The following is a 22,962-nucleotide window of genomic DNA, read 5'->3' on the forward strand; positions in this document are numbered from 1 at the left end:
ATCTCAAAGCATCTTAGATAATTGTTAGAATTAAGAATTGAATAGATTAAAATGTTACAAAAATGAATATACAATAATCAGTATGTTTTGTTAGTACCAGAATCAAACAGAACATGAACAATTTTTTAAAAGATACATTAACACTGAACAACCCAGATATACTAATCATTTGCAGTATGTAAAGCTTTTTTTTGATTCTGTTTGAGAGGAAAGGGAAAAAGTTCTAATAAAATCATTTATTTTTATTTGATGACATAATTGGAATTTCGAACGTGATTGCATGCTTAATTTTAAATAACTTTCTTTTAAAAATATAATGCTGGCCGGGCGCGGTGGCTCAAGCCTGTAATCCCAGCACTTTGGGAGGCCGAGATGGGCGGATCACGAGGTCAGGAGATCGAGACCATCCTGGCTAACACGGTGAAACCCCGTCTCTACTAAGAAATACAAAAAATAGCCGGGCGAGGTGGCAGCGCCTGTAGTCCCAGCTACTCGGGAGGCTGAGGCAGGAGAATGGCGTGAACCCGGGAGGCGGAGCTTGCAGTGAGCTGAGATCCGGCCACTGCACTCCAGCCTGGGCTACAGAGCGAGACTCCGTCTCAAAAAAATATATATATATATATATATATATAATGCTATTTTGGTTAAGTGTTCTTATTTTTTAGAAATGCATACTGAAATTTTTTTTAAATGATAGGGTCCTGGAATTTGCCTCAACAAAATACATGAAACAGAGCAGTATATTCAGGTGGATTGGCTATGGCTTAATGGTTTGAGGGCTGGGTGGTGGATACGGGGTTTATTCTACTGTTTTTGAACATGTTTGAAATTCTCCATAATAAAAATTCAAAGAAAAAGTACAACTGAAAAAATCATAGTAATACTAAAGAATTAAAGTCTTGACCAGGTGCAGTGGGTCATGCCTGTAATGCCAGCACTTTGGGAGGCTGAAGGCGGGTGGATCACAAGGTCAGGAGTTTGAGACCAGCCTGGTCAATATGGTGAAACCCCGTCTCTACTAAAAATACAAAAATTAGCTGGGCATGTTGTGTGCACCTGTAGTCCCAGCTGTTCAAGAGGCTAAAGCAGGAGAATTGCTTGAACCCAGGAGGTGGAGGTTGCAGTGAGCCAAGATTGCACCACCGCCCTCCAGTCTGGGCCACAGAGCAAGGCTCCATCTCAAAAAAAAAAAAAAAAAAGAACAGTATCAGTCTTAACAAAAGTAGTTTAAAACCACTGTGTGGAATACCAAAGCATTGTTGAGAGAGTTTAAAGAAAATTTATTTATTTTTTGAGACAGAGTTTTGCTCTTGGCCAGGCTGGAGTGCAATGGCAAGATCTTGGCTCACTGCAACTTCCACCTCTCCAGTTCAGGCGATTCTCCTGCCTCAGCTGCCCAAGTAGCTGAGATTACAGGCATCCGCCACCATGCCTGGCTAATTTTTTGTATTTTTCGTAGAGATGGGGTTTCACCATATTGGCCAGGCTAGTCTCAAACTCCTGACCTCAGGTGTTCTGCCCACCTCGGCCTCCCAAAGTGCTGGGATTACAGGTGTGAGCCACCACACCTGTTTTGTTTATTGACCATTGACCTAGGTGATGGTTACATGAGTGTTCATCTGATGATTTTTTTTTTTTTTTTTTGGTAGTCTTGATGGTCATGGTTTATGTACTTTGGTACTTTGCTTGTATTTTACAATGAAGTTTTTAAAAAGAAATATGAAACTACTTCCCCCACCCCCAAGACAGAGTTTTGCTCTTGTTGCCTAGGCTGGAGTGCAGTGGTGCGATCTTGGCTCACTGAAACCTCCACCTCCTGGATTCAAGCCATTCTCCTGCCTCAGCCTCCCGAGTAGCTGGGATTACAGGTGCTCGCCACCATGCCCAGCTAATTGTTTGTATTTTTAGTAGAGACAGGGTTTCACTATGTTGGCCAGGCTGGTCTCAAACTCCTGACCTCAGGTGATCCACCCACCTCGGCCTCCCAAAGTAATGGGATTACCAGCATGAGCCACTGCGCCTGGCCCTATTTCATTGATTTTAAAATGTGCTATTTCCATATTTTAACATCTCCGAATTTGGGATGGATGCTTCTCAAAATTGATGGCACACTAATCTTGGTGTCATCCAAGCAGCAGTTGTAACACAGTCTTCACTGCTTGTGCTATGCATCAGATGGCTTGCAGTTAACTCATATATGGGATTAAGTGGTAGTGTTTAGGGGGTGAGGCTGGAGGTGAGTTTAACATAAACCTCCAAGCAGGAGTCAAAAGTAGACAAGCTCTGTATAATTACATCCCTGACTTAGGAATCTAGCATCAAGTAGCCTTTGTTTCTTTTATGGATAGTTTTAAGAAATGCTGCATCACCAACTCCCTTGATGGCACTGAACCTTTTGTGGGAAAACCAGACAATGACACTGAAATTAAAAGTGATTCACCAGAGTCAGACTCTGAAAGTGAAGAACTATTAGAACTAACTACTTTATTTCACTTATATTTTCCTTTTTATGAATGCTCAAGTGTTGTATGATCTCATTTAAAGTGCTTCTAATAAATATATAAAATTCACAAGTGACCAAGTGTTCTGTTAGTTAAATAGAAGTATTTTTCTTAGTAGGGGGAAAAAATGACTATACAATCAGACTGGGCGTGGTGGCTCACGCCTATAATCCCAGTACTTTGGGAGGCAGAGGAGGGGCATCTCACAAGGTCAGGAGATCGAGACCATCCTGGCTAACACGGTGAAACTCCGTCTCTACTAAAAAATAAAAAAATTTAGCTAGACATGGTGGTGGGGTGCCTGTAGTCCCAGCTACTCGGGAGGCTGAGGCAGGAGAATGGTGTGAACCCGGGAGGTGGAGGTTGCAGTGAGCTGAGATCGCACCACTGCACTCCAGCCTGGGCAACAGAGCGAGACACTGTCTCAAAAAAAAAAAACCTCATAAGTGACCAAGTGTTTGTTATGTTAGTTTAAATAGAAGTATTTTTCTCAGTATGGGGAAAAATGACTATACAATCTGATGTCTTGGAATCAGCAAAATATGATACTTGGCCAAGCGTGGTGGTTCACGCCTGTAATCCCTGCACTTTGGGAGGCTGAAGTGGGCGGATCACATGAGCTCAAGAGTTGGAGAACAGCCTGGGCAACACAGTGAAACCCTGTCTCTACAAAAAATAATACAAAAATTAACCGGGTGTGGTCTCATGCACCTGTAGTCCCAGCTACTCGGGAGGCTGTGGTGGGAGGATCACCTGAGCCCAGGAGATTGAGGCTACAGTGAGCTGTGATGGCACCACTGCACTCCACTGTTGGCAGTATGTCAAGACTCTGTCTCAAGAAAATGTGTGTGCAGTTGGTCGGGGTCGGGGGGTGGTATTTATGATAAAGGCTGTTTATCAGAAATCAAGTTTTATTTGTAAAATTCATCATACATTTCCATCAAAATCAGATATAGGATATAGGTACACACACACATTTTTGAAGGTTCTAGTTTGCTGACACAAAAAGATAATAGTTGGGTTGAACCTTATTCAAGTTGGATACCCCTAATTTGAATATCTGAAATGCTCTAAAAATCTTTAACTTTTTGAGCACCGGCTCAACACTCAAAGGAAATGTTTAAGCATTTTGGATTTCAGATTTTGGGATTAGAGATGCTGAATTTGGTAAGTATAATGCAGATTTTCTAAAATTCAAAAAAATCCAAAAAGCTTCTGGTCCCATGCATTTCAGATAAGGGATGCTCATCCTGTAGTTGTATACCTAGGAAAGGAGATTCTAAATTTTTAAAAAATACTAGAATTTAAAAGTTGGTAAGGTTGATATATTCAAGATAATATAAATAAAAATTATCTTCATACTAACACTATCCGCTTTGACATGCAAATCAAGAAAAGTAACCTCTTATAAATATAACAAAACCTTCACAGTTTGAGGAACAAATCTAATAATAAACTGAGAAATCAATTTAATAATAATCTTTGAAGAAGAAAACTAATTTTGTTTTTTCAGTCCTGTCTTATGGTGCTGAAGGAAAACTTAATTTCTTCTTGAAAGACAGAACCGTGATATTCAATGTAATGGCATAATGTTTCTGGATATAAAAAGTCTTAATATAGGTCAGGCACAGTGGCTCACGCCTGTAATCCTAACACTTTGGGAGGCTGAGGCAGGCAGATCACCTGAGTTCAGGAGTTCAAGACCAAACTGGCCAAAATGGTGAAACCCTGTCTCTAATTAAAAAAACAAAACAAAACAAAACCGAAAAAAAAAAAAGGTGTAGTGGCACATGCCTGTAGTCCCAGCTACTCAGGGGGCTGAGATAGGAGAATTGCTTGAATCCAGGAGGCAGTGGTTGCAGTGAGTCAAGATCGTGCCATTGTACTCCAGCCTGGGCGACAAAAGCGAAACTCCATCTCAAAAAAAAAAAAAAAAAAGAAAAAAATCTTAATATAAAATTCAGTCCTTTGTAAAATAACATAACATTTAGTACAATCATAACACTAATGCGTTTTGGAAGCGAATAAAATTGAGTTTATACGTAAGAATAACTGTGAAAATGCCAAAAAATGAAAAGATGTATGGTGAGAAGAATTTCTTACCAGATGCTAACTCTTCTAGTAAGATACTGTAATTAAAGCAGCATGAAATTGGCATGAAATCCAGGAATATGTGAGTACTTAATGAATTTTTAAAAAGATGATATTTCACTGTAGAGGCAAGAAGATGGTTTAATAAATGGAGCAAATACAATTGTCCATGTGCAAGCAAAATTAGAGCCCTACTTTATAAACAAAAATAAGTCTAATGGAATATAAAAAACTAAAGAATTAGGAAATATAGGAATATATGTTTATAACCTCATCAATAAAGGAAACCCTAAAGCTACACTCTGGCTACATTAAAAAGAAAAAAAAGGATCACAAAAGACAAAAATATGCCATTAAATAAAGGATCTCATCAAAAGATAAAACATAGACTAGGAAAATATTTTCATTACACACAACAAGCACATTACAAGCACATTTCATTACACATACCTCTTAAATAAGAAAATTACAAATGATTATGACAACCTAGTAGAAGATGGATGGGGCCAGGTTCAGCGGCTCACACCTGTAATCCCAGCACTTATGGGAGGCCAAGGCAGAAGGATCGCTTGAGCCAAGGAATTCGAGACCGGCCAGGAAAACAAAGTGAGACTCTACATTCAAAGTGAGTCTCTTCAAAAAAGTTTAAAAATTACCCAGATGGGATCACCTGACGTCAGGAGTTCAAGACCAGCCTGGCCAACATGGTGAAACCCCGTCTCTACTACAAATACAAAAATTAGCTGCAGCTGCACGTGGTTGCAGGCACCTGTAATCCCAGCTACTTGAGAGGCTGAGGCAGGAGAATCGCTTGAACCTGGGAGGCGGAGGTTGCAGTGAGCTGAGATCATGCCACTGCACTCCAGCCTGGGCGAGAGAGAGCGAGTCTCCCTCTCAAAAATAAAAAAAAAAAACAAACCAGATGTGGTGGTATGCGCCTGTAGTCCCAGCTACCACGGAGGCTTGAGGTGGAAGGATTGCTTGAGCCTAGGAGATGGAGGTTGCATTGAGCCATGATGGTGCCACTGCACTCACTGCACTCTAGCCTGGGTGACAGAGCAAAACCCTCTTTAAGGGGCAGTGATCAAAGGATAGAGATTATTGACAGAAAAGAAAATCTAAATGCTTAATAAAATGTTAAAGGATGGTCAACCTTTTTAGTCAGAGAAATGCAAACTTAACACAAACCTGCTGTGATACCATTTTTTCACTTAGGTAAGCATACTTGTAATGCAAATACATCTACTTTTGAGTAAAGAGCCTGGGAAATGGGCCCTCATATGTTACTGTCGGGGGTGTGGCTTTTTCCATCCAGCCTTTTGCAGATGATTTGGCAGTATCTTTAAAAGTTTAAAAAATGTTCACCCCTTTACCTAGTAATCCTTCTGAGATAAAAATTAATACATTCATATAAATTTATTTATTTATATTTTAAACTGAGTCTCACTCTGTTGCCCAGGCTGGAGTGCAGTGGCGCGATCTCAGCTCACTGCAACCTCCACCTCCCAGGTTCAAGTGATTCTCCTGCCTCAGCCTCCCAAGTAGCTGGAATTATAGGCACCCGCCACCACTCCCAGCTAATTTTTTGTATTTTTAGTAGAGATGGGGTTTCACCATGTTGGCCAGGCTGGTCTCGTTCTCCTGACCTCCGGTGATCTGCCCACCTCGGCCTCCCAAAATGCTGGAATTACAGGCATGAGCCACTGTTCCCGGCCAAACTAATATATTTTTTTCAGTTTTGTTTATATTGGCAAAAGAGTTGAAAACAACTTGAACGTGTATTGATACACCATATGATAGGACCGTTAAGCGAGTGTTTCTTAAAATATCTGGCTAGTACCAAAAAGAACAAGTTACCTTTAACTCCCTTGCATACATACCTGCAATGTAGTATTAAATGGAAAAACAAAGTTGCAGGGTAGTATGATCTCATTTCTGTTAAGAAAATGAAAACAAACATGACAATTTATGTGTAATTGTGCTTTTGTATGTTCATGGAGAAAGAGAAGAAGGATATCAGCATTGTTTGCCTCTGGGTGGCAGGTAGGATGGGAGTAAGATTGGCTAGGCAGGAAACGAGATTTCTTGTTTTTAAATATACTTTGCATTGTTTCACTAGCTGTAATTAAAATTCGTTTTTGAGTGTGACCAAATAATGGAATATACAAGCTTTCATGATTCCAGTTCTTTTTATTCTGCCTTATACGGCAGGCTAGAAGAGTTAATATAGTAATCCATTATTTCCCTGGGCTTTTCAAGTCATTTGAGGGAGGAGTTTAGCCCCAGTTTTGTGAGAATAGTATATACTCTTGAAATAGTCAACTCTCTCATACAAAGACAATGAATATTCTGGTCGAAACTATTGGAGAGTACGTTGTGAAAATCTGTGTAGCTGAGAGAGGAGCCAATAAATGACCAAATGTTGATTTTGAATAGTTAACATTTTATCTAAACAGCTAAAGTTTGTTCATTTGTTTTTTCCTTTAAAGCTCCATCAAGGAACAGTCCCTGTTTCTTACACAGTAACAACAGTGGCACCACATGGAATTCCACTCTGCACAGGCCAGCACATCCCTGCTTGTAGTACACAGCAGGTCCCAGGATGCTCTGTGGTTTTCAGCGGACAGCACCTCCCTGTCTGTAGTGTGCCTCCTCCAGTAAGTCTGTATCTTTGTTCTCATTAGATACTACTATTAAGCACACCACCCTGAATTTGGTTTTGTAACTTAACTGACTCTGGAAACCCTCTTTAGAGGGGCTAACTGCATTATATAAGCAAACAAAATTTAAGAGACTATCTGTAGTTTTACTTTCAAGTAAAAAGGTCAATTTTATTGCAATAAAAATCTCTATAGTATCCTTATAGTAACCATTTAATAAAATTAACTTTATAACCTGATGTATTTTTACATTAATTAACTTATACATATTTTAATATCCTGAGGGTCAAACCATGTTTTCTCATATGTCAGCACCGTTTATAATTAAAGCCAATGAAGGTCAGCCTAAGTCTCAGAGATCTTATTGTTCAACACTTAAGAGTCTCAGCACTTACTGAGTTTTAATGGGCACTTTGAGTGCTTTGTCTTATTCCTTACTGTATGAAACCTATGATGAAAGTAGCATCATCCCCCATTTTCTAGTCGCTGAATCTGGAAAGTTAAATGACTTGCTTAGTGTCATAGAGACAGCTAGTATAAGAGAGTAGAGATTCACACTGACTTTTTTTTTTCTTGCCTCTGAAGCTTATGCTTTGTCCTTTAATCTTTAATCTCAGTTCAGCCTCCTTTCAGAAATGGGGGCGCTGTATTTAAATGATGTATCCAAGGTCAATAATGTCTTCAAAGGAGATCACTTAGCAAAATTTAAATATAACTCTTAATACCTTGCTCTGAATGTGAGATTAAAATGCACACTTACACCAATACTAACTTAACAGATTAATTTACTCAAGCTTGGTTTCTCAGTAATAGAAACATTGTACCAAATTTGCTAACTAAAATACTGAGAGATTATAGGACAATTAGTTGAGAGTTGTGCTCTTATGAAAATCGTAGGAAGAAAAAGATTTCTACAGGATTGAAAAGGGGAGTTTCTTGAAATATCAGTAGTGTTTGCTACATCTTAAACCAACTAGAGTTTCCTCTTCTATGCAGCACTTCCTCCTCTCCCCCCGCACCCTGTTTCATAGATGTTTAAAAGGCTAAAGTATTTCAACCAATTTGTGAAAATTATATAAAATACAGAATAATTATTAGTACCATTACTTTACTAGTAGATAAAAATACACTAGTATTTCATTGTTAATATTAGCTATTAAAAACATTTTCATGATTTTGGGAGAGGTGTGACAATGACAGATTTTAATCTCACAATCCTTTTAAATTAATTATATATTCTGATATTTTTAACCAAACTGTAACGGTTTCTCTTACAGATGCTTCAGGCATGTTCAGTTCAGCACTTACCAGTACCATATGCTGCATTCCCACCCCTTATTTCTAGTGATCCATTTCTTATACATCCTCCTCACCTTTCTCCCCATCATCCTCCTCATTTGCCACCACCAGGCCAGTTTGTCCCTTTCCAAACACAGCAATCACGATCGGTAGGTATCTCTACTATTACGTCAGAATGTTTAGTTTTTAACTAATTTTTAATTTTTTCAAAATGTTTAGGCCAGGCATATAACCTTAGTGGATTTAAGAACCAGAAGAATGCCTAAGTTACTATGTTTAAATGGCACACTTAAACATAGTAACTTGGCCAGGTGCAGAGACTCACGCCTGTGATCCCAACAGGGAGGTTGAGGCAGGCAGATCACCTAGGATCTATAGTTCAAGACCAGCCTGGCCAAAATGGTGAAACCCTGTTTCTACTAAAAATACAAAAATTAGCCGGGCATTGTGGCACATGCCTATAATTCCAGCTACTCAGGAGGATGAGGCATGAGAATCGCTTGAACCCAGGAGGCAGGGTTGCAGTGAGCCAAGATCATGCCACTGCACTCCAGCCTGGGCAACAGAGTGAGACTCTGTCTCCAAAATAAACAAACAAACAAACATAATAACTTAGGCATTCTTCTGGTTCTTAAAAAAATTAAAGGAATCCAAACATATACAAATTAGTATAAACATTTACCTTAAATTTCTGGTTTCTTAAATTTTTCTAGTTATTTTAATGTCACTTGTCTAAATTTGTGTTCTATTGCATCTGCAGTCCTTCAGGAAGTAAATCTGAAGAAAAGTTTTTAGTTGGTTTTTTTTTTTTCTTTTTATGTGGTTCTAAATTGGAAAATGAAAATATTAAATTGTTAATACTTGTTAGAATAATATTTGTATTCATTTAGGCAAGGAAATTAACCTTTCTGAACTTCAGTTACTTTTTCTGAAGGCCTGATTTTTTCACTATGTTGTGATGAAAAGCAGATGAGGTAGTCTATTAACATAGTTAATTCTGTCTTGGGACTGGGATATAGTTGAGAGGCATATCATTTTGGGACACTGGGAGATAGATGTAAGTACTACATAAGTACAAAGAAGGGCACAGGAAAAAAGGTCCAGTTGTTTTGATAGGCCAGGTTCAGCATCAGAACCATCAGACATTAAGGAGAAACAGGAGAGATAACCTATAGAAATGACTCAAGTGGAAGACTCAAGTGTCAGTTCTGTGGAAAGAACTTGACAGTTTATTATAGCAGAGTTTGTTTACTAAGGATTTCTATACTATGCTGGGTACCAAAGAGGCTGCTGTCCTGAAAACTCTAGAAGCAATTATGACACAAGTTTGGCTCATCAGAAAAGGTAGAATTGCTTCCGCAAGATAATCTTTTCTTGGAATTAGGATAGGATTTGTGCCAGGATAGTCTCCTTCTCAGCTTCCTGTATCTGGGAGTTCAAAGCTAAAGCAAAATTTAGCTATCACTTGTATCTAAATTTGCAGTTGTTTTAAAGGTCCAGTCACATAGCCATATCAAGACTTAGTTTTCACTAGTGTTGTCATAGTGTAAGCAATTGTGATTTCTCTCAAGCCTGCATAGGCTTCCAGATTAAAGCTTAGTATTTACTTACATTTGAATAACATGTTGCTATTCTGTAACTAAGGGAAGAAGTCAGACTAGTGTTTAAAAATAAATGTGCCTGGCCGGGCGCAGTGGCTCAAGCCTGTAATCCCAGCACTTTAGGAGGCCGAGACGGGCGGATCACGAGGTCAGGAGATCGAGACCATCCTGGCTAACCCGGTGAAACCTCGTCTCTACTAAAAAAAAAAATAGAAAAAACTAGCCGGGCGAGGTGGTGGGCGCCTGTAGTCCCAGCTGCTCGGGAGGCTGAGGCAGGAGAATGGCGTGAACCCGGGAGGCGGAGCTTGCAGTGAGCTGAGATCCGGCCACTGCACTCCAGCCTGGGCGACAGCGCGAGACTCCGTCTCAAAAAAAAAAAAAAAATGTGCCTAAGAGAATTCAATTGAAAACATCAGCACGAAAATGTGTACACAATGTGGTAATAGCGGTATTCCTAATAGTCAAAGAGTGGACAACCCAAATGTCCATCAACTGATAAACAGATGAGGAAAGAGTGGTACATCCATGCAATGTAATACTATAAAAAGGAGTGAAGCATTGATAAAATCCACAAAACAGGTGAGCCTTGAAAGCATTATGCTAAGCAGAGAAGGTAGACACAGCTTCTTGCTTATTTAAATGAACTGGTTCCGTTTACATGAAATGTGTAGAATAAGCAAATACATAAAAATGGAAAGCTGGGCCATGCGCGGTGGATTACCAAGTCAGGAGATTGAGACCATCCCGGCTAACACGGTGAAACCCTGTCTCCACTAAAAATACAAAAAATTAGCCAGGTGTAGTGGCGAGCGCCCCTAGTCCCAGCTACTTAGGAGGCTGAGGCAGGAGAATTGCTTGAACCCAGGAGGCAGAGGTTGCAGTGAGCCAAGATGGCACCGCTGCACTCCAGCCTGGGCAAGAAGAGCAAGACTCTCTCAAAAATAAATAAAGGAAAGCTGAAGACTTGGGGGAATGGGGATTGAATGATAATGGGTATACAGTTTCTTTTTGGGGTGATGAAAATGTTCTGGAATTAGATAGTGGTGATGGTTACGTAACTGTGAATATACCAAAAATCCATTCAGTTGAATTCCTTTTATCATATGTCAGTTATATCTCAATGAACTGTTTTTTGTTTTCGTGTTGGGGCTTTTTTGTTTTTGTTTGAGACGGAGTCTCCCTCTCGTTGCCCAGGCTGAAGTGCAATGGTGTGATCTCAGCTCACTGCAACCTCTGTCTGCCGGATTCAAGCGATTCTCCTGCCTCAGCCTCCCCAGTAGCTGGGATTACAGGCGTCCACCACCACAGCCAGCTAATTTTTGTAGTTTTAGTAGAGACAGGGTTTTACATTGTTGACCAGGCTAGTCTCAAACTCCTGACTTCAGGTGATCCACTGGCCTCGGCCTCCCAAAGTGCTGGGATTACAGGCATGAGCCACCGCCCCCAGCCGAGCTGTTATTTCAAAAAAAAAAGAATACATATCTTCTGTGTGCTTTGCATAGCACTACATTGCTTCAGTGTTCGCCACACACTTGAAGTAGTCTGTGAACATGCCCGTTTTATAGTTGACAGTACTGAGGTTCAGATTAAGTAATTTATCTAAAAGTTACATGGCTGATTGGTGACAGTACCAAGATTCTAATGTCCAGAAGCCCATAATCTTTCTGCACAGCATAATGCCTCTGTACAATATCTCATTTAGCCCTGTTTCTGATTTATAAATGCACATTCTATTTTGTTTCATCTGTGAAAGGTTAAGTGTCTGAAAATCCTTTAGGTCAAGGTGCTATGACTGAAAAAATAATTTTAATTTTCTAATAATTGGCTTACTTGATGACTTTTTGCCTTCTCATTTTAAGAGAAGGTTCACATAGTAAAATTAATAGAGGATAATGGAAATGTTTAATAACATGTTTTAAACCTTGTTGAAATTAAAATTAGGAATATTTTACTGTAGTCTGTATGTTTACTTGTATGAATTTTAGATTAATGTGAACATCAAGAGATGCATGGCCTTAGAGACATTGAGATTTTAAATTTGTGGTTATTATAAAGCATAATCTAAACACAGGAAGTTGTTTTTCTTTTTCTCTCTCTCCTCAGCCTCTGCAAAGGATAGAAAATGAAGTGGAACTCTTAGGAGAACATCTTCCAGTAGGAGGTTTTACTTACCCTCCATCAGCCCACCCCCCAACATTACCTCCATCAGCTCCTTTGCAGTTCTTAACACATGATCCTTTGCATCAGGAGGTGTCCTTTGGAGTAGTAAGTTTTCATACAGTACTATGTTAATTACTTGCTTTGGCAACTGATTGGTTCTGAGTTATGTTTTAGTATAATTCACCATATTTAGAATTATATGTATTCTTGACAGCATTCAGTTGGAAAGTTATATTTAGAAATACACCTGAGTGTATGGTTTAAAATGGTTGCTGCATCCATTAATAAGTTAGTATTTAAGGAATATTAAAAACCTTGAACAATAAAAAAACTTTACTGTTTAAGTCTTTTTTAAATTATTTTGACAGATTATTTGTAAATGTAGAGTGATCCTAAATCTTTTTAACATTTTTCCCCCTGCAGCCTTATCCTCCATTTATGCCTCGGAGGCTCACAGGACGTAGTAGATACCGATCCCAGCAGCCAATACCACCTCCCCCTTATCATCCCAGCTTACTGCCATATGTGTTGTAAGTTCTTTCTTAATGATTTCTGAATTTTGAAACTCTTAAGATTCTGTTTCCTTTATGAATGTCTTCTCTGTGGTCTATAGCTTTCAGTGTGGTAGTTATTTGTTTTTACTTAACGTTAAAAGGTGGAGTGGGAGGAGCCAGTTAAGGCTGAAAGAAAGAGAAGAACGGTAACATAGGAGAAGTGGGGAAGGAAGAAATCTGTGAGCCAGAAAATAGGTTTAACAAATCAAGAAGCAGAAAAGGTTAAGATTTTTGCCTCTTTTACAACTGATAACACTTACCACCAGCCTTGATTATTCAGCTTTTAGTGCTGTTTTTCTTAGGGGGAAAGGAGAAAAATTATTTCTATGTCTTAGAACTACTCTGTTTGGGTTAAGTTGGTCTGTAACAGAAATTCCCATGGGTGGGCCGGGCGCGGTGGCTCAAGCTTGTAATCCCAGCACTTTGGGAGGCCGAGACGGGCGGATCACGAGGTCAGGAGATCGAGACCATCCTGGCTAACCCGGTGAAACCTCGTCTCTACTAAAAAAAAAATAGAAAAAACTAGCCGGGCGAGGTGGTGGGCGCCTGTAGTCCCAGCTACTCGGGAGGCTGAGGCAGGAGAATGGCGTAAACCCGGGAGGCGGAGCTTGCAGTGAGCTGAGATCCGGCCACTGCACTCCAGCCTGGGCGACAGAGCGAGACTCCGTCTCAAAAAAAAAAACAAACAAAAGAAATTCCCATGGGTGGTACACATGGTAGGGTTTTTTTTGTTTGTTTCTTTAGACAGAGTCTCACTCTGTTGCCCAGGCTGGAGTGCAGTGGTGCAGTTTTGGCTCATTGCAACCTCTGGCCCCCAGGTTCCAGTGATTTTCCTGTCTCAGCCTCCCAAGTAGCTGGGATTACAGGCGGGCACCACCATGCCCAGCTAATTTATGTACTTTCAGTAGAGATGGGGTTTCACCATGTTGGCCAGGCTGGTCACGTACTCCTGATGTCAGGTAATCTGCCTGTCTTGCCCTCCCAAAGTGCTGGGATTACAGGTGTGAGCCACTGTGCCCTGCGAGTAATTCTTTATTTCTCTCTCATGTAATAAAGTCTAGAAGTAGGCAGCTCAACGATGATTTGTTAGCCCTGTGACTATGAACAATGTTAATGGCTTCCTGTACAAGATCTAAGGTGGCCTCTCAGGCTCTAGTCATATGACATTCCACCTAGCAAAAATAAAAATAGATACCTCTGCCTACCTGCTCCTCTCAAGGATATGTCCCAGAAGTTGCACGTATAACCCCTGCCTCTGTATCACATTGGCCGTAACTTAGTCACATGTCTATAATTACTTTCTAAGGAAAGCTAGGAAATACGGTTTTTATACCAGAAGGCCACGTGCCTATGTTACCACACTGTTGTCATAGTTTTTCCTTCCTTCCTTCCTCTCTCTCACCATTTTCTCTCTCTTTCTATCTTAATGTCAGATCTAGTTTGTCTCCCGATTTTGTTCTCAAAATGTTTAGTTTAAGGTCTTTTGCAGTTCCTTATAAATTTTTAAATCAGCATGTGAGTTTTTACTTAAGTGCTTGCTGCAATCTTGGTAGGTATTGCATGGAATTTATAGGTTATTTTAAGGAGAAAGTGACATCTTAATGATACTGAGTCGTCGTCTTATGTGGTGTATGTCTGTTTATTCACCTTTAAGTTATTGTAGCAATATGTTTGCAGTTTTTATTTTACAGTTCTTGCATATGTTTTGTTAAATTTTTCAGATTAACACTGACCATTCTTCATCCTTATAGCACTGGCCTTTGTCCTCCCTGTCCTGTTCATTGAATTAATGTACTAACATATTCAATGCTAGTGTGATTGTTTTCACTGCAGATCAATGCTTCCAGTGCCACCTGCAGTGGGCCCAACTTTCAGCTTTGAATTAGATGTAGAAGATGGAGAAGTAGAAAATTACGAGGTTAGTAGACGAATTGTGAATTAATTTGGGGAGTATTGTGTGCATGAAAGTATTATTCTACTTAACTCTTTAAACCACAGGCGGCCAATCTTTTCACTTCCTGGGCCACACGTAAGATACACTAATAGTAGCCAGTAACCTTTTAAAACATTGCAAAAAATAAATCTCATAATATTTTGTGAAAGTTTATCAATTTGTGTTGGGCCACATTCAAAGCCATCCTGGGCTGCATGCAGGCCATGTGTTCGACAAGCTTGATCTAAACATTTATTAGGTAAACTCTTTGTGCATTTCAAGATACAAACATGTCATAAAAATGATTTAACATCTTTAAGGATATTTGAATATGTACTACCACATAGCTATGATAACAGGTAGATTGGTGCTCTATTAGAATTACGTACAATTCCGATGAGAATGCAAATGAGAAAACTGAATTTTGATGAGATGTGCTGAAAAGATTTTGTGGAAGCCAAAACGTTTGAGCTAGATCTTAAATAATGTAGAAGCTTTTTCATCTTTAAGATTGAGGCAGAGAAGTGCTGGACATTCTTGAGAATCAACAGATGGTCTGTGGTTAAAGTAAAAGGGAGAAAATCGGCATTTGATTGGAAAGCTTAATTGGTTGTCCTTCAGTGCTTGTTACAGAGTGGACATAATTTTGAATATTATGGGGGAGGAAGGAGCCACTAAGTGTTTTTGGTGCTTTATGTCATCAGTACTCGTTAAGAGTCCAAACTCTGCCAGTACTGTGAAGTTAAAAAATGGTGACAAGGAAACCTATTTAGGTGTTGTAATAGGTCAGGCGATAAATTATAAAACCATGCATGTTCTGAACTTTAGGAACCGTGAATAGAAAGGAGTACAACAGTCGGCCAATTTTTGACAAGGCCACCAAGAAGACACAATGGGGAAAGGATAGCCTCTTTAAGAAATGGTGTTGGGAGGCTGAGCGCAGTGGCTCACCCTGTAATCCCAGCATTTTGGGAGTCCAAGGCGGGCAAATCACCTGAGGTCAGGAGTTCGAGGCGAGCCTGGCCAACATGGTGAAACCCCGTTTCTATAAAAATACAAAAATTAGCCAGACGTGGTGGTGGGTGCCTGTAATCCCAGCTACTCGAGAGGTTGAGACAGGAGAATCACTTGAACTTGGGAAGCGGAGGCTACAGTGAGCCAAGATCACACCATTGCACGCCAGGCTGAGTGACAGAGCAAGACTCTGTCTGAAAAAGAGAAAAAAAAAACAAAACAAAAAGAGATGGTGTTGGGAAAACTGGATATCCACCTGCAAAAGAATGAAACTGGACCTTTACACCATACATGAAAGTTAACTCAAAATGGATTAAAGACCTAAACTTAATATCTGAAATGATAAAAGTGCTTACAGAAAACAGGGGAAAAGCTCCTTGATATTGGCCATGGCATTGGTTTTTTGGCCATCACACCACAAGCACAGGCAACAAAAGCTAAAATAAATAACTAGGACTACATTGAACTAAAAGGCTTCTGTACCGCAAAAGAAAGAAACAAAATGAAAGGCAATCTACAGGTTAGGAGAAAATATGAAAAGTAAACATCCGATAAAGGGGTTAATATTTAAAATATACAAGGAACTTACACAACTCAGTAGCAAAAAAAATGAATAACCCAATTTAAAAAAAATGGGTGGAGGACCTGAATAGACATTTTTCAAAGAAGACACAAAATGTCCAACCAGGGATATGAAAAGGTGCTCAACATTGCAATCAGGGAAATGTAAATCAAAACCACAATAAAATACCACTTCACACACCTGTTAGGATGGCTGTTATCAAAAAGTAAGTATTGGCAAGAATGTAGAGAAAAGAACCCTTTTTCCATGGGCTGCAGAGTGAATGTTTTGTTGGCAGGAAAACAGCATGCATCTCTTTGTACATCTTAATCAGAGCACTTGAGCGGTAGTATTTTGAAAGGAATCTTTTTTTCTTGAACGGGTCTCAAAAGTGGTCTTAAAATATTCTGTAAATCATACTGTAAACAGACGTTCTGTCATCCAGGCTTTATTACTGGGCAGAGTAGATTTAGCATAATTTCTTAAGGGCCCAGAGAATGGCAAATGAGCATTGGCTTCAACCTGCAGTCACCAGCTGTATTAGCCCCAACAAAAGAGTCAGCCTGTTTTTTGAAGCCAGGCATTGCCTTTCTAGCTATGAAAATCTTAGATGGCATTCTCTTCCAATATGGGGCTGTTCTATCTACATTGAAAATCTATTGTTTAGTGTATTCACTTTCATCAGTGATCTTAGATAGAGCTTCTGGATAACTTACTACAGCTTCTATATCAGCATTTCCTGCTTCACCTTGAACTTTGTTGTTATAAAGATGGCTTCTTTCCTTAAACTTGATGAACCAGCCTCTGCTAGCTTCCAACTTTTCCTCTGCAGCTTCCTCACCTCTCTCTCAACCTTGATAGAATTAAAGACAGGGCCTTGTTCTGGATTAGGCTTTGGCTAAAGAGAATGTTGTGGCTGGTTGGATTTTCTATCCCTATCACTCAGACTTTCCATATCAGCAGTATAGCTGCTTTGCTTTCTTACTCGTGCATTCACTGGAGTGGCTTTTCTGTTTTTTCTTTTTCTTTTTCTTTTTTTTTTTTTGGAGACAGGGTCTCACTCTGTCACCCGGGCTGGAGTGCAGTGCCACCATCTCAGCTCACTACAGCCTTGACCTCCCAGGCTCAAGCGATTCTCCCACCTCAGCCTGCTAAGTAGCTGAGACAGTAGACGCACACCACCACACTTGGCTAATTTTTGTGCTTTTTTTTTCTCTTTTGCAGAGAAAGGTTTTGCCATTTTGCCCAAGGCTAGTCCGAGTGTTGGGATTACAGGCATGAGCCACTGTGCCCAGTGAGAATGGCACTTTTTCTGTTCGAACTTTGCCTTTGCGTTTAGGACTTGGTTACTGGTTTGGCACAAGAGGCCTACATTTTGGCCTGTCTTGGCTTTGACATGCCTTTCTTACCAAGCTTAATCATTTCTAGTTTTTGTTTTGCTTTTTGAGACAGAGTCTTGCTCTGTCGCCCAGGCTGGAGTGCAGTGGCACGATCTCGGCTCACTGCAAGCTCCGCCTCCTGGGTTCACACCATTCTCCTGCCTCAGCCTCCCGAGTAGGTGGGACTACAGGTGCCCGCCACCTCGCCCGGCTAATTTTTTGTATTTTCAGTAGAGACAGAGTTTCACCGTATTAGCCAGGATGGTCTCGATCTCCTGACCTCGTGACCTAGCCGCTCGGCCTCCCCAAAGTGCTGGGATTACAGGAGTGAGCCAGGATGCCCAGCCAATCATTCCTAGTTTTTAAAGTGGGATACATGTGACTCTTTCACTTGAACAATTAGAGGCCATTGTGGGGTTATTAATTGGCATAACTTCAATATTGTTGTGTCTCAAAGACTAGGAATACCCCAGGAGAGGGAGAGATGGGTGAATAGCCAGTTGGTCAGTGGAGTAGTCAGAATACCCAACATTTATCAATTAAGTGTTCTTTCTGTCTTATACAAGTGCAGTTTGTGGTACCACAAAGCAAGTACAATAGTAACGTCAAAGATCAGAGAACATTATAGCAGATATAAAATAATGAAAAAGTTTGAAATGCTGTGAGAATTACCAAAATGTAGCACCAAGATATGAAATGACATGACTGTTGGAAAAGTTGAATTAATAGATTTGCTCAACGTGGGGTGGCCACACACCTTTAATTTTTTGTTTTTGTTTTAAAAAGGTAGTATCTGTGGCATGCAGTAAAGCAAAGTGCAGTAAAATGAAATATGCCTGTGTAGTCTTTATACTGTAAGAACTTAACATATTTTATTGTCATAAATTGTTGACCTTTGTGTACCATGGTATATATGAGATATAAAAGATCATTATCAATGATACAATAAGTTTGTTTTTTTTTTTTTGAGACGGAGTCTCGCTCTGTCACCCAGGCTGGAGTGCAGTGGCCGGATCTCAGCTCACTGCAAGCTCCGCCTCCCGGGTTCACGCCATTCTCCTGCCTCAGCCTCCTGAGTAGCTGGGACTACAGGTGCCCGCCACCTCGCCCGGCTAGTTTTTTGTATTTTTAGTAGAGACGGGGTTTCACCGTGTTAGCCAGGATGGTCTCAATCTCCTGACCTCGTGATCCGCCCGTCTCAGCCTCCCAAAGTGCTGGGATTACAGGCTTGAGCCACCGCGCCCGGCCGATACAATAAGTTTTATCTAAATTTTATATATTGTAATCACCATCGATTTGGCAATTTACTTTTTTTTTTTTTTTTAAGATGGAGTCTCGCTTTGTCACCCAGGCTTGGAGTGCAATGGCGCAGTCTCGGCTCACTGCAACCTCTGCCTCCTGGGTTCAAGTGATTCTCCTCCTTCAGCTTCCCATGTAGCTGAGCTTACAGGTGCACGCCACCATGCCCAGCTAATTTTTTTGTAATTTTAGTAGAGATGGGGTTTCACTGTGTTGACCAGGTGGGTCTCAAACTCCTGACCTCAAGTGATCTGCCTGCCTCAGCCTCCCAAAGTGCTGGGATTACAGGCTTGAGCCACCATGTGCAGCCTGGCAATTTACTTTCTATTCCAGCATTTAGAAGGGCTAGGGAGCTAGTGAAAGGGGAACAAATTATTTAGATGATGCAATTATCTAAATAATGTTGACACAGAAGCAGAGTTCTGGTATCATAATAAAACACACACAGTTATTACCACATTAATTATTGACATTTGGGGAAGTTAATTCTGTTTCTCTTATCTATCATTATTTGTTACCCATTCTGTTAACACTGGGGCAACCTGAAAAATGGAGAAAAGCAGTCCACAAAAGGCAGACTAATTGTGGGATAAACCAAATGAGTTATTAGAGTCATTAAGGAAAGGAGGTACTGATGTAAAATCAATAAGCATAATAATTGACTGGGCATAGTAGCTCACTCCTGTAGTTCCAGCACTTTGGGAGGCCAAGGCAGGTGGATCACTTGAGGTCAGGAGTTTAAGCCCAGCCTGGCCAACATGGCAAAACCCTTTCTCTACTAAAAAATAAAAAATACAAAAAATTAGCTGGGTGGCGGCTACTCAGGAGGAGGAGGCAAGAGAATCGCCTGAACCTAGGAGGCGGAGGTTGCAGTGAACCGAGATCATGCCATTGCACTCCAGCCTGAGGATAAAGCAAGACTCTGACTCAAAAAAAAAAAAAAAAAAGAGGCATAATAATTACAATATTGAAACACATCAAATATATTAAAGTTCATGAGTTGATAGTGGATACTTCAAAAAAAAAAAAAAGAAATTAGGTGGTCTCATCCTATTCTACCTAAATTCTGAGTATTGTTTAATATTAGGCATTCTAATAAATGAAGAATGATAAAATTAGAATATTACCATTTTACCCATTCTTAATGAATTAATGGATCTAGACAGTATTCCATCATTGGCTGCTAACATAACCACTAGACATGATGGGCCTTATGGTAAAAGTTTTCACATCTACCTATTTATAGGACAAGGGGACAAGAAATTTGTTAAACCCAGTGGGTCAGGGATGGGAGGTTCATTTAGCACATTTCAAACTGGGAATTTCTACAGCTCATTAACCTGGTTTCTTCAAATTTAAGAGTGAAAAAGAGACTTGAGACGTATTAAGCCATGGTAAGTTATGGATTTGTTTGGATCCTTATTTGAACAAACTACTTTTTAAAGCTTTGAATTGAAACAAAGACATTTGAACGTTAATTGGTCCATTTGATGTTAAAGAATTAGTGTTAATATGTTAGGTGTGATGATGTCATTGTGGTTATATTCTAAAAAGTCTATCTTTTTAGAGCAGCGATTCTCAACCTGGGGACAGTTTGTCTCCCGAAGATATTTGGGAATGTGTGGAGACATTTTTGATTGTTACAGCTGGGGGGTTGTTAACTGGCACTAAGAGAGCAGAGGGAGGCCAGGGATGCTGCAAAACATCCTATAGTACCCAGGCCAGCTCCCATAACAAAGAATTATCTAGCTCACAGGGTCAAAGTTACTTTGTTTTACAGATGCACTTGATACTAATGAAATGATACCATCTTTCAGTTTTGTTTTAAAATAATGTGAGCTTTAGGATAGATGGTAATAGATAAAAGATTAGCCATGGACTACTGACCTGCGTAATGGATAGATCAAGGTTCATTAACGTTGCTTTTCTACTTTTGTATGTGTTTAGATTTTTTCATAAGAAAAATTTTAAAAATTATTTTAATAGGGCTACGGTGGTACGCAATTGTAGTTCCAGATACTCAGAAGGCTGCGGCAAGAGTATTGTTTGAGTTCACAGGAGTTTGAGGCCACAGTGCACAATGATCATGCCTGTGAACAGCCACTATATATACTCCAGCCTGGGCAACATAGCAGAACTCCATCTCTTTAAAAAAAAAAAAAAAATGGAATGCAAAACATAAAGACAGATGAAAATATGTCATCTTTTACCGCTACAGGCCCTGTTAAACCTGGCAGAGCGACTGGGAGAGGCAAAGCCTCGTGGACTGACTAAAGCAGATATTGAACAACTTCCTTCTTATCGGTTCAATCCTAACAACCACCAGTCAGAACAGACTTTGTAAGTACATTTTTTTGACATCACTCTGCTAAATTTCCTTTTCTACCTTTATGAAATAAAAACATAAGAGTCATTAAGGTAGAAGTTGGGAGAGGAAACAAAAAGTTAAAAGAAAATGCTTAAGAGTCAGAGATAACTTTGATAAAGATAAGTTATCTCTATTTCATAGTCTAAGCCAACACTTGTCCAATAAGTCAATATAGAGCTAATTAAATGAAAAATTAAATGTCTTAGTCATTCTAGCTAATGGCTGCTGTGTTGGGTGGTGTGGATCTAGAATATTTCTGTCATCTCAGAAAGTTCTGTTAGGGCTGTTTTGGATTTTAATGTTGCTTAGCAATTCTGTTTCTAATTGACATTCTAGAATGTTTTCACACAAGATAGAAACTTCATGCACATAAAGTTTGAGGTTCTTACCAAAAATTTCTGCTTAGTATGGGATCTTTTATAGCTTTATTGATATATAATTTACATACCGTAAAATTCCATTTAAAATGTACAGTTGAGGCCGGGCACGGTAGCTCACACCTGTAATCCCAGCACTTTGGGAGGCTGAGGCAGGTGGATCGCCTCTGGTCAGGAGCTTCAGACCAGCCTGGCCAACATGGCAAAACCCTGTCCCTACTAAAAATACAAAAATTAGCTGGGCATGGTGTCAGGCGCCTATAATCCCAGCTACTCGCAAGGCTGAGGCAGGGCGAATTGCTTGAGCCCGGGAGGCGGAGGTTGCAGTGAGCCGAGATGACACCACTGCATTCCAGCCTGGGCGACAGAGCGAGACTGTCTCAAAAAAAAAATAATAATAATAATTTAAAAAGTACAACTCAGTGGTTTTTCGTATATTCAGAGCTGTGTAACTATCATGACAATCAAATTTAGACCCGTTGCATCACCCTAAAACGAAACCCCTCACCCACTTCACCCACTAGCAACACTCTTTGTATTTCTACCTCACCTTGGTGCCTCCTCCCCATCCTCAGTCTATACTGTGTCTATATAGATTATACATAAATGAGGTCATATATGATCTTTTTGTGTTTAGCATCTTTCACTTAGCATAACTTTTTCTATATTGTAGCTTTTACTAGTAAGTCATTTCTTTTTATGGCCAAATAATATTCTACTGTATAGATCATATTATTTTTACCAGTGGATGGACATTTGGGTTTCCACTTTTGGCATTGAATAATGCCAAAGGTAAATAATGGCTTTGAATCATGCTATATTGTCTATTTTTTTTATTATTATTATAGCCAGCCTAGTGGTTGTGAAGTGGTATTTCCTGCAGATTTGATTTGCATTTCCCTGATAGCTGATGATCTTGAATGTTTCATGTGCTACTAGCCATTTGTATACCTTTTTTTCAGAAATGTCTATTTGGATCCTTGCTTCATTTTCCATAAGTTGGTTTGTCTTTGTATTATTGAGTTGTAGAAGTTCTATACATATATAGATCTCATCAGATAAATTATCTTCAAAAATGTCTTCCCTCAGAACAGGGATCTCTGAGGAATAGAATAATAAAAAGTGTAAAAATATGTGTTGCCATTCTGTGGATTGTTGAGTTTT

The 22,962-nt window shown here is 39.7% G+C and overlaps 1 protein-coding gene across 50 annotated transcripts in view; it reads left to right on the forward strand.

Annotated features, from left to right (window-relative positions):
* Positions 1-22,962, forward strand: part of RNF38 (ring finger protein 38) — a 146,487-nt gene that overhangs the window by 116,061 nt on the left and 7,464 nt on the right. For 39 of the 50 annotated variants that reach the window (XM_045374462.2, XM_065530350.1, XM_045374463.2 and 36 more), the window contains 6 exons: positions 7,082-7,249; positions 8,530-8,700; positions 12,256-12,417; positions 12,736-12,842; positions 14,700-14,784; positions 21,272-21,393. In XM_045374462.2, coding sequence (XP_045230397.2) covers positions 7,082-7,249; positions 8,530-8,700; positions 12,256-12,417; positions 12,736-12,842; positions 14,700-14,784; positions 21,272-21,393 — 815 coding nt within the window. The remainder of the gene's footprint in view (positions 1-7,081; positions 7,250-8,529; positions 8,701-12,255; positions 12,418-12,735; positions 12,843-14,699; positions 14,785-21,271; positions 21,394-22,962) is intronic. The other 11 variants (XM_045374466.2, XM_074017072.1, XM_074017085.1 and 8 more) reach the window with 1 other exon arrangement.

This window comes from Macaca fascicularis, chromosome 15 (genome assembly GCF_037993035.2).
Source record: "Macaca fascicularis isolate 582-1 chromosome 15, T2T-MFA8v1.1".
Classification (NCBI taxonomy): Eukaryota; Metazoa; Chordata; class Mammalia; order Primates; family Cercopithecidae; genus Macaca; species Macaca fascicularis.